Genomic DNA, 12,999 nt, shown 5'->3' with positions numbered 1-12,999 from the left:
TCATCTATTTACAGCAGTGCAAAGTATTTGGATTATAGTCTTCTGGGTTATGACTGCATGCAATCTTGTAACCACCTACAAGACTTAAACAGCATCATAATCCAGAAGACCGCAGTCCAAATTTTCACTACAATGAAAACTTAAAATCTCATATAAATAATTTTTCTGGTTCATGAAGTTCATATTTTCATTCCTGTAGATGTCAGTTTCATAAAGTTCGTGACCCAGTACCTTGTCTGGGGTCAGAATGTACACCAGTTAACCTGACTTTGTAATGAAGACTTAATTTATTACCATTTATGCTGGTAGGCATATTCACTGACTTCAGTTCTTGAGGATTATGATCAAATTCAATTTGAGTGTCATATAAGTAGACCAATTCAGGTCAAAATTAAATTTTAATGATGACTTTTAGTACAGAGCTTGAATAGTTTTGTATATGAAACATGCAGATATGTGGAGGATTAGACATAACCTCACTCTTATACATTCATTTTATCTACTTCATGCAAAGAATATTTAAAAACTTCAGTAATTGATAAAGAACCAAAGCAAATGTGCAATACTTTTCATATTTGCTGGAACAGCTTAGTTAGTTAGGTGACTCCAGGCTGGAAGATGGGTTGAATCCCAGCAAGAATAACGATTTGTCTCTTCAACACTATATCCAGACTGTCTGGGACTCTCTCACCCTCCTGCCCAGTGGGTGCCAGAGGCTTCCTAAAGGGCAGATAGCCGTAGAATCAAGCTGATCGCTTATTTACGTCCAGGGCTAGAATTAAGAATGTGTGGATCTTTGATTCTGCTCCTCCATACATCTTCATGTTGTGGTGCTTAAACCAAAAGACAGATTTACATATCTTATTGATTCCTTTCTGTTTAACAAACAAAATACCCTAACTTGTAGAGAAGAAACCTTTATCAACATAACTTGTTGCAAATCAATCTAACAATTGCTGTTTGTTTCCAGTAGTCATCTTAACAGTTTGTGTTTGTGCTGTCATTGATATTAATCATGTGTATGATAACCAGTCAGTGATTATGGGACTTGGATCTTTTGAATATTTGTGTGTCAACGATGTTCTGGTAAGCTCTAATGCTGAAAGGACCATGGCCACAGAACTAAATATCTTGTGCATCGAGATAGCGACGGGCAGTTTAGATTTAGTATCAGTTAAATTTATGCTAACAAGAATAATAGAATCTTCTTTGTCTCTTACCTAAATAATATGATTGTAGTCACTTAGAAAGAATTCAAAGTACCTGAACCAGTTTGAGAAGGGAAAGCTTCTGATTTGATCCGCTATATAAAATATTAAAATGAGACATTTTCGCATCAACTGTAGAAGACTGTTTATTATTCACGTACACTACTGCAGTCATTGCATTAGTTTGATGAAGTGTGTCACTTTATGACAAAACTTAAAGAACATTGCATCATATGATGGTCTAAATATTCACTTTGTTGTAATTAATAGGAGAAATGTACCCTCTTTCTCTTATCAGTTTGTCCTAACACCTTCCTTGCATGAAAATACACCTCTTTAGGTTTTAATTCGCAATGTTTATACATGAAAGTGATTATTTTCCTGTCTCCTATTTCTGTCTATTGGAGAGTTACCTGCTTCTTGACATGTTCGAAGATTATTCAATGCGTAGAACTGATTCCCACATGTACTTTTCCATTTCCTGAGCTACTTGGCTTACACAGAGTAATAAGATATTGTAAGTGCGTCATATTGTGATTTATTAAATATTAAAAATATATTAAAATTGGCCGTCAATCACAATATAAGATAGTTAAAAGATAAAAATATAATTTTACGTTCCTTATCGAGTACTCGATTTACATGTGGAACATTTACGACATGTTTCGGCTATATATAGCCGTCATCAGGTGTTATATTATAAACTTTTTAACTAAAAATCATTAAATATCAGTAAAAATCAGTAATTCAGTTAAAAAGTTTATAATATAACACCTGATGACGGCTATATATAGCCGAAACATGTCGTAAATGTTCCACATGTAAATCGAGTACTCGATAAGGAACGTAAAATGATATTTTAATCTTTTAACTATCTTATATTGTGATTGACGGCCAATTTTAATATATTTTTAATATTTAATTTTTAATACACAAAGTAATGTAAAATAGCTGCAATTTTGTAAAGTATCAAGGTAAAATGTAGTTGCAGTCTGAATATAGTGAAGTGGGTTAACCCTTACAGTGCAAAGATCCAGTACATCAATTCTCCATATTAACATTTGCTATAATTTCTAGTGTTAAATGTGAAAAACTGTTGATAGACTTCAGAAGCATTTAATTAAAAATTGGATGTCATATCTTGCATATGCAGTGTTTTTTTAGACACACTGAAAAGGGTTAAAGTAAAGAGGCAAACACATATTATTAATGAAAGTGTTATTACACTTTTATTAGCCAGTCCCATGATGTGATACGTGGAGAGTGTAATCAGGCGTATCTCTGTACTTAACAATACCTGTTCTGTGGCAGTGGTCCTTGCTTGTTATGTGTGTGTGTCAGGGGGGGAATTTGCATGATACTTTAGTAGTCTCGTAACTTGTGTGCATGAAAGGTGCCTAACTTTTCAGACACATTTATTTTCTGTTGAGCTTTTCCAAAATTTGGAGTTGCCTTGTTTTGAAGTCATAGGAAGATAAAATAAATCTGACATGCTTTGAAGTGAAATGTGTGGAAGAGATAGGATACTGGTTACAAGAAAGTAATTATTATAGCACAGTCACTTCATGAATACAATGCAGGATGGTACACATGTACTGTTCATTCAGTAATTCATACATTAAATAATAACACATATGAAGATTTCCGTCTTCTGGTTTGTTGCGCTGTGTAGTCTGGTCGATGTTAACCAACGTTTCAGAGGTCATACTGCCTCCGTCATCAGGCCCTCTGAAACGTTGGTTAACATCGACCAGACTACACAGCGCAACAACCCAGAAGACGGAAATCTGCATACTCACCGCTGCGAGAACCTCAAGTCTTACATAACAACACATATCTCAATAAAATATACATTACAACTTCTGCTTAACTGGCATAAACAGAACCAAGTTGTAGGGTAGTTAATTGAAAAGCTGTTTAATCTAGAATTATATTCCTTGCTTGGATAAACAAATACATAAATAAATATTAATCTACTATGCTCAATCCACGATTTATCAATTACAGATACAACACCCAACACCACTGTTTTTTTTTCTCTTCTCATTCATATATACAGTATTAACAAAATTTGAACAACATTAACCACATAACCACAAAACTTGCAAAAGAACGTATACTGGTGTTGGTCTGAAACATTACTAAAGATCTTCAATTTGTGCTGATGCTCATTGCTCATGTGAACTGCAGGATCATCAACTCTACATGTAGATATATGAATATATTATCCAGAAACTCCACAACAAGTGTCTGTATGTATTACCAGCTGATGATGTCAGCAGCATGTGGAGTTTTTGGATGACAGCGTGTATCTATCCATGTTGTTGGTCCTTCAGTTCGTATAAATGCTAACTACACACAATTTGCATACCAAGTATTCCATGTAATTTAATTTATGTTGTAGTTGTTAACATCAGTTGCTATGTGTTTCAGTTGCGTGATTATATTGTGTTTGTGTTTTATTATGATAGCTACATATATATTTTATTTTTATTTTTAGATTTGTGTTGACCTTGTGTGTTATAACAGTTACGTAGGTTAACATTGTGTTATGCTTGAAGCTGGAATAAGCAGTTTCAGATGTGTAACTGCCTGTTCCTGTAGTGTCCTATTTTTCTGTCTCCCGCCCTCCCCTTTTAGGAGTCAGTTGAGTGGAAAGGCCTGTATTTTTATTTTGCTTTCAGTAAATGTCAGGGCCAACAGCAAGGACTTGACTACAGAGGAAATGAGAAAGCTCATAGAGAGGTCAGTAAAATGACTTGCTCACCCTCTATCCTACCATACACTGCATTTCCTTCATTCTTACAGCATTTTACTCAGTATCACATTTGTCTTAAGGTGGCGACTGACTTGTAACATTTGCCTGTAATGTAACGTGTTACAAATCGAGCATTACACAAGTGAGGACAGCGAACGGAGCCGCTCGATGCGAACCGCTCACGCTCGCGGGCGCTCCATCGTGTTGTCGGTTTTTTCGCGAATCCCTTTGAGTGTCACATTACAAGTCAGTCAGTCAGTCAAGCGGCGTCGTAACGAGCATTCACGAATTCTTTAGATAAGAGTAGCGTATTAAATGGAACAAAGATAACACAACCTCCACGTCCGACATATTGAATGAAATGAATGGAGCACAGTCGAGCCGAGCGTTCAAAACGAGCATTCGATGCGCCTCACCAGTTGTGGTGTAATGTAACATGCTCGCCGCGAATGTTACATTACGAGTAAATGTTACAAGTCAGTCGCCACCTTTAAAGAAGAGCAGCAAAACACTCACTTAAAGGGATTTCACATTCATAGTATGTATTCAGCTTTTACAGTTCTGTGGCGGAAGGCCAAAAGCTGATATATGCAGTTTTGCCAGTTTTTGAATAAGGGCTGAAATAAACTTCTAGAGGTGACGTCTGCCAGGCAAAACATGACATGGGGTGTGGGGATACAAAGCCATGGTATAATGAAACGTTTTTTAGTACATAGCTGGATAATGTGATTTTATATTAGCTGCATATGTTTTAAAATGGTTTCCTCTAAAACTGTACTATTTCACATATCAGCTTTCTACCAAAGAATTGTATTACTGAAATAATATTGTTAACATGTTCACAGCAAAATGACATTTCCTCGCTTTGGTTTTTACATCAGACAGTAGGGGTACACGAATATGCACCACGTTTCAGAACTTGGGGTTAATTAATTTCTTGATCTATGTCTGTGTGGTGGCTGTAGAGAAAACTGACATGTTAGTCATCATAGTATTTTGGTAGATCAGTAAGTAAAACAAAATCAAATGTAAAGGATATTTAAAAGTGACAGACGTTATTTTTACCTTCTGAGCATTACTACAAGTAGAGCATTTTTCTTTGCAGAGAACATAGTCTTTCACAAGATACTGTTGTCTCAAACAGTACTTGACACGTTGCAAAATGAGTGCTACAGATTTGAAGAAAATTTGAGTGTTAAGTACCATGGTATATCAGTTTAAATTACACCAATTGCCGTGTATATTTCTGCAAATTTATCAGCTGGTATAGGTTATCCAGGTGTGAATGTATTAAACATTCTGAGCAGGCCGTTGGTTTTTTAAACACATTGATTCATGAGAAATGAGAACTGAAAATCATCATTAAATATCAGTAAAAATCAGTAATTCAGTAAAAAGTTTATAATATAACACCTGATGACGGCTATATATAGCCGAAACATGTCGTAAATGTTCCACATGTAAATCGAGTACTCGATAAGGAACTTTTAATTATCTTATATTGTGATTGACGGCCAATTTTAATATATTTTTAATATTGATTCATCCTACTTTCACTTCATATCAGTTGGAATTTCACACTAATTTTTTTATATTTTACAAGGTTTGATGGTGACACTTTTTCTTGACAGATGTTGAATTTTACCTCTGCATTCTGAATATTGTCATAAGTTACGTCATACAGGCTGCGTATCATACTTGTGGTGGAGTTGCAAAAGATACAAATGAATTTGAAGTCCCACACCTGCACCACTCTGGCGATGTAAAACTTCACTTACACCATAAGGAAATGCAGTGTTCACTTTGTTATAAATATAATAAGCACTATGTAATGGCCATTATAAATGAACTGTACTCCATTAACACACTATTTTATTTTAATTTTTTTTTATGTGTTCAAAGATGTATTTAACATGCATGGGCTACTTTGAATCACTGTAAATGCCATTAAATGTTATGCAAATGCAGATATGAAGATGTTAACCCATTTACTGTATTTTCAGATTTTTACTTTGAGAAACTCCACAACAACAACAACGAAATTGCTGTAATAAATTAATGCTTTAGACAAAAATAATCAAGTATTATGGTGGTGTCCATAGTTGACCATCTAGGAATTTTGGCCAACATAAAGTCAAATAGACAGTTCTTTCCCCAACACTAAAAGTGAAATTCATGAGGATACGCTGCACTTAACATTTAATAGTTCAGTCCATTCCAGTGGTCAAAGTAGCCATAGATTGTGCTTTTATGTAGAAATTGGTGTATAACATATTTGGGGGATTTCTCATTTCATGAAAACACAGGAAACCGTAAGTTACCGATGAAAGCTCAGAATAAGGAGGCGTAAGTTTTACTAACAGAAGTAGTTTGTAGTGAAAAGCCTGTTGGATATTTGTGTTCTGTTATTCTTTCTTTGCATACTAAAGCACTACGAATGCTGAGCTCTGCATTGAATGGAACCTTATTTAAACCCTAGTTTATGAGTTCTCTGGTAATTGAAAGGATGAAACTTCTTGAGGCAGGTTGTCCCCTGAAAGGACTAAAAATAAAACAGGTGGCCCAGTTGAAATGCGACTATAAGTCATAGAAAGACCATACAGTTAAAGTGGTGTTGAAGTTTTTTGGTAAAAATTCCAACATTTACGTCAACAAGACACTTCATGTACGAATCTGTGCAAGTTTTGAAAATTAATTTAAAAAAAATTCACAGAAGAATTAAATGTTTCTTATTTGTAAGATCTTCTATGATCAAGTGCACAGAAACATACTCATGGAAAGATAGTGATTTTGTCATTCAGAGTGTGTATTTTCACATGAACATAGATCTCTTCATTTTACAAATATTTATCTGGACATTAGCTTTGATTAACTTCTGTTTGTACTGTATACATTTTTAAACATCCAATTCTTATTCTACCAATATTTTGTTTGTTATATAAGGATATGTAGGTTGAGGAAAAAAAATTAAGGGGAATTTTTAATAAGAGTCCATGAACTCAGTAAATATCATGTGACAAATGATTTGTTATATTCATCCAAACAATACAGTTTATATAATCAGTACCATTTTTTTTTTAAAATGGGGTCTAATTTCCAAAACACTGCCCTTTTTTTTTTTGACAGAGAGTGCCTCATCATATTTTCCTCCTTTCACTTAATTTTCCCATATAGTAATTTTAATCCCATCTCAGAATTGACCTTACAATATGATCTCAACAGAATTATTGTTTCAACAGAATTTGATGGAAGCATAGGATACTTCCAAGATTACTAGAATCGTATTTAACCTTTGTCAGCCGTGTATCATGACTAACATGCAGTGCAGTCATGTGTTGCTGTAGCATACCATTCACCGCTCCAGAGTTAAAATCTGGTCAGCATCTCCATAATAGGATGATTTAATTACGCTATTGATTTGTGATGGTTAAATCTCAAGTACCCTAGAACATGGAAATGTTTTGTTTCTTCATGTCAACAAAGTTGAAGACGTTGTGGGATTGACAACTTCGACTTGCTTCAGAATTTTTATTTGGCTAACCGCAGCAATAAATTCTTGTTATATAAACTAAATTATGACACACCAGGCTACAAAGTTAGGTGCGTATAGCCAATATGAAGTCACGTTGTGACATGGTCATATCTGATCTGATCATCAATCTAAGGTGTTAATATGAACAGATTAAAATAAGTAACTGAATATATTGTAGAGGCATTACTTTTATGCGAATTAAAGTTTTCAAACATGTAGCTTCAGCAATTTAATTACATTTTTAATTTGATTTTTACTTCTAATATATTTAAAGACATTCTAAACAATGTGTTATTCTATGCTTCTAATCACTTTCCCACTTATACACTTTTCTAAACCAGAAAAAATAAAATGCTAGCAGTCTTTTGGGGCATACTCGACTGTAGGTGTGACAGTATGGTTGAACAAATGGTGACAAGATATATTTAACTTTAGTATTTAAAAAATCACTGTATATGTCACTAGTGCCACGGTGGTCTAGCGGTTAGAACGCTGGCCTTGTAATCCTGGGGTCTCGGGTTCAATTCCCGGCGGTGCCCGAATTTATAACTTGTGCTGAGCAAGGCCGTGGTCTAGGCAACACGGAGGTTTCCTCCGGGGGCTTCCCCGGTTTCTCCGTGGCATCCCAACAATTACTCTATTCACACACAGAAGAAGGCAATGGCAAACCACTTCTGGATCATCTGCCAAGAACGTATATGAACAGGTCCCAGTCCGAGAAAAGGATGGAAGGATCCTGTTCATATGGACCTGTCGTCAGACAGAACACTACAAAAAAAAAATGTCACTACTCATGTATAAAAATGCTTTGTGTTGTACAGATTTCTGTTTGGGGCATATTGTAGGTTAAACTTTTAAGTTCACTTCCCTGAGTGTATTCTGTTATTTTAAGTTGCACAGCTCAGGAGTGCTATTTGTAGTTTTAACAGTTTATGTGTCCACAAAAGAATTGCTTTATAATCATATAACATTGAATATATACTTGTTATTGGTTCTTTTTTCATTGACTCCATAAAAGAAAATGGAGTCCATATGGCTGTAGTACAGAGAGATAGTGTGTTTATTTGGTCTAAAATGACATGAACTACCATTTGTACCTTTAGTCTGTATGATCAAGTGTGGTACAGAGAAAAAAATACTTGTTTTAGTCTAGTTCTCCTCTCTGTATATTACACAAACGTAATATGTACCTACGTATTTAATTTATTTTCATTAGAAGAGAAATGGTTGGAATGACATTGAGTGGTTTCAAGTTTCAGTAATCTTTTGTGCTCACTATTTCATTTTCTTCATTTTCAGCACTTAATACTTGATATTGCTCTGAAGCATGCTTTATTTATAGGGTTGAACATTTATGTGCTTTATTTATTGTTAATATGACATAAATCACAATATTGTGATTTTATGCTATTAACATTTAAATTTTTATTCTGCAAATTCCATTTGCATTTTCCCTTAAATTATACAGCAGGGGTGTTAAAACTATAGTACAAATTTATTGATGCATCATATTTTTTTTCTGGAGAATAAAAGTCACACTAAAATGAGATCAAAGCAGATGACAAGATAATGAAATAGCAGTCTGGCTCATACAGTGAGCTTTATCAGATATTTATACTACATCATTATTGTACTATGAACAACAGTATAATGACATTGAGGCCCATTCCAGGTTTACCTAGGTTGAGAGATTACTTGTCAAATAGAAACTGTATTAAGGGAGTGTGCTTGTGCAGAAATTCTCCCATTTTCTACGCTCTTCAGCCCATCAAATGTCTTGTCTTCATAGTTGCAGCCATTACAGATTATATTACATAGCTTCAGTAATTTATTCAGAATAGTTAAAATATATGTGAATGACTTAATTATTCAATACACTAAATCAAATAACACTTAAAAATCTCTTCACTGGATTTATTTGTTGTAATTTACTTAACTACTCAGTTTAGGAATACTTTAATGGACTGTTTGAATCTACTTTTGAAAGATTAGAATATTTTTTTTTAAAATGAACAAGAACATTTATATGAAATCTGATCTCTATTAAATAAACCTGATTGTGATCAGATAATTGAAGTCATATTGCTGTATGATATAATCTTGGCTAATTTTGTATACAGTAGACCACTGATTTATTGAACTAATAGGGGGAGGGGTGCCCAGTAATGCTGATTGTCTGTGAAATTGCGCAGATGTTTTTATGATACCAGCAATGCATCCAACATTTTATAACTTAATTAAGAAAATAGTTCCATTGGCAGAGATTATAAGATATATATCTTGATACACTGTGTTAATTTTATGATGCAGCTTGACGAGAAGATGATAGTGTGATATCAGAACTTGCCAATAAATTAAAATAATTTTGTTTTTGACAATTAGTTGTGTTGATTACAGTCACTAATATTTTATTAAAAAGATGGCTGTGTTTTAAGCTTATGCGTAATTTTTTCAAATGTGATAGGATTTTGTTCATGGAACGGGCATGTAAACATGAACATAACTGTTCTAGTCCCTTCTTCCTCCATGTCTAGTTTTAGATGTTTTGTGTGAACATACTTTTAGGCTCCCTGTGTTAATGTTGTAAGTTTTCTGTGGAACAGATGGATAAAAATTAAAATTTTACTTGTGGTTCATTGTTTTCTCCAGCTGATATTTTGAGCATTCTATGGCTAATAGTGGAAATTTAACCATTTACTTACATTTTCTGAAGTTTCTTTTGACAAATATAAGGATTAACAGTATAAGAAGCTTGAATCTTTGAGAAAAGTACTGTCAGTGACACCAATTATTGTTTGTTTTGTTTCTTCCACCAGAAACGAAGCAGGGCACCAAAATGGACTCACAGTCACACCCTACGATACTGTGGCAGTGTAACCTTTAGTTCCAGACGCAAGAGATACATCTGTGCCATCGTCTGCTGCAAATGTAACCAGGAATTGTCAGTTAAGCTCTTTATTCCTGACATCAGATTCTGTTTTCCATAAGGGTTACATTCCTGATTCCATTTTGCAACATATTCAAATTATTGTTTTGTCTTATTTTAATATCTGTTTTTTTATTGATGTAACTTTCTAAACAGTAACATGATGTGTCCATGTTCCCATGTAGTTAGGGGAAGGTGATTCGTATGATACTCTGGCAGATCTCCATGATATTTGCTTTTGAGTTTGATTTAAATGAAAGCTCAAACTTTGTGACATGTGATATTTTGTCATGTATGTATGTTTAAGTGTCACCCCCCCCCCCCCCCAAAATGACAATGCTTGAATATAATGAAGTGTAATCAATTTTTGAAATTATCAGATTTCATCTAAACTAGCTTCATGTACCCACCATGATGGTACAGTGCTTTGATTTGTTTACGTCATGTTCTCTGTGTCAGTCTTATGGCATTATATACTCTACTACTATTGTTAGCGTTTAGCGTGTAATGTTTTTTGTCATGATCTGCGCAACCTCATTGGTTAGTGTGGTCATGATTATTTAAGCACGATAGTCATCGAATCCTTTTCCAATGTTTTGAATGAAACCTGCAAAGAGACAGTTCTTGCTGTAGGAATGTGAGATTTTGTTAGCTTTGCTGAGTAGAGTTTTGTTTTGTTATCTGTATTGTATAATAGTAATGTGTCGAGTTCGTACTTTCCAGGATTGTTCTTGTACGCAGTAGACCAAATGTTTCATGAATGTGGGAGCGCCCTAATTTAATCACATGTCGTAAAAGTTAAGCAGAAAGCATTCATTATATTATGCATGCAAAATACATAGCAAGAACCATATATTAACAAAAATAAGCTTCTAGCAGAAGTCACGTGGCTATATTACTATTTACAGAATATAGTAAGCGCTTTGAAAGTGTGTTTAAACGTTTTAGATAATACTGTGTTTTACATATTCTTCGAGACAACAATATTCATATAGTGTTCTTTTTTCTGTGTGTTTGTATTTATGTGGGTTGTAAACATTTAATGACTGACTTTTCAGGAGTTTCTTGCATTACATGAGTATTTTATTTTGTATAATTAGGATTTTAATAGTTTCTAGATAGAGTTTCTAGTATATTACTTCATTTTTAAGTTTTAATAATTGAATGATTAGATGTTTTCATTTGTACAATTAAATTTTTGGAGTGTAGGTTACGCCACTCGGTGATGCAAGAGATCTGATAAGCAAGAGAACGAAAAGCCAAAATATTTGTATGGAAAGAGTTCTTGAAACGTTTTATTTGATTATAAGCCTTTCAAATAATGTTAGGTTTTCTGTTCCCTGTGTTTTGGGGACTACCATATTAAGTGTGAAATGAGCTATTTGTACCAAAGTTGTAGAAGTAATGAATTTTTGTGTTATTAAAGATTTACAGTCAAACCCTTCTAACTGTATCTTTGAATGAGAAGACACTGTACTGTTAAGGATATCAGGAATCATTACACCTTATTTCCTATGAATAGTTAATATTACAAGAGACAGACCAGGAAGAATGTTCACATCTCATTTCATGCAATGTCATCATCATCCGTTGCTGTTTCCAGCCTGGGGCCGGGTCCGCTTGGTAAAGCCCGTCCATCTACGAGGCTCGTCCACAAAGTAAATTTCCCTGGGGCCGTTTACAGAAACAAAACACAAGTTCATGGAAATATTTATTGCAACAGATACAGCAAGTGTCCAGCTATTTTTCAACATATTCGCCACCGGAATTGAGACATTTGTCATACCGTGGGACCAACTTTTGAATACCTGTGTCGTAGAAGTCTGCCGCCTGGGATTGGAACCACTGTGTGACAACCATCTCCGCCTCTCTGTCATTCTCAAAACGCTGACGCCTACCGGATAGGAATTTCTTGAGGTGTAGGAAAAGATGGAAATCACTGGGAGCGAGGTCCGGGCTGTAGGGTGAATGATTAAACACCTCCCAGCTGAACTCCTGCAGGAGACTTGCTGTCCGTCGAGCCGAGTGCGGCCTAGCGTTATCGTGCAGGAAGACAATACCGGCACTAAGCATCCCGCGCCGCTTGTTCTGAATGGCCTGCTGAAAATTGTCTGCACCAGCGACGCACCATCTGCTTGCTCATAACGTTAGGCCCATAGACCGGCACAGCTGACGATGAATTTCGATCGGCGCTATGCTCTGTGCATTCAAAAACTTTATCACTGACCGCACTTCATAGTCGGCGGGAGCTGGAATAAGAACCTCCATCTTCAACAGCTGCAACGATGCTACTGTGAGAACGCGGGAAGTACCGTTAGTGCATGCGCCATGCTACGTCATTGCTCTATCACGTACGCACAGTCGCTTCGCGCAATATAAGGTTTGCTAGCTGTGGGACGAGTGGGAAACTTACTTTGTGGACGCGCCTCGTATTTCAAATTCGCTTATATTATCAGTATTTGCAAGAACACTCACAGATTAGTACAAGTCCACCGTGGCAAAGATAGTCCAAGATCATAGCTTGCGTTATTGTACAAATTGTTGGGATTCTTAGATTTTCATCATTTAAACATGG

At 35.2% G+C, this 12,999-nt stretch overlaps 1 protein-coding gene across 50 annotated transcripts in view; it reads left to right on the top strand.

Moving 5' to 3' along the window:
* Positions 1 to 11,872, top strand: part of Dscam1 (Down syndrome cell adhesion molecule 1) — a 183,743-nt gene extending 171,871 nt beyond the window's left edge. For 49 of the 50 annotated variants that reach the window (XM_087360755.1, XM_087360578.1, XM_087360570.1 and 46 more), the window contains 2 exons: positions 3,893 to 3,953; positions 10,315 to 11,872. In XM_087360755.1, coding sequence (XP_087216881.1) covers positions 3,893 to 3,953; positions 10,315 to 10,375 — 122 coding nt within the window. In that variant the 3' untranslated portion in view covers positions 10,376 to 11,872. Of the gene's footprint in view, positions 1 to 3,892; positions 3,954 to 6,272; positions 6,313 to 10,314 lie in introns of all 50 variants that reach the window. The other variant, XM_087360833.1, reaches the window with a different exon arrangement.
* The last annotated feature ends 1,127 nt before the right edge of the window (positions 11,873 to 12,999 follow it).

Source organism: Zootermopsis nevadensis, unplaced genomic scaffold, assembly GCF_977971745.1.
Source record: "Zootermopsis nevadensis isolate Lab colony 2312 unplaced genomic scaffold, Znev_1.0 Znev_ptg000003l, whole genome shotgun sequence".
Lineage (NCBI taxonomy): Eukaryota > Metazoa > Arthropoda > Insecta > Blattodea > Termopsidae > Zootermopsis > Zootermopsis nevadensis.
Note: the sequence above shows the minus strand (reverse complement) of the source record. Positions and strands in the feature narration are given on the sequence as shown.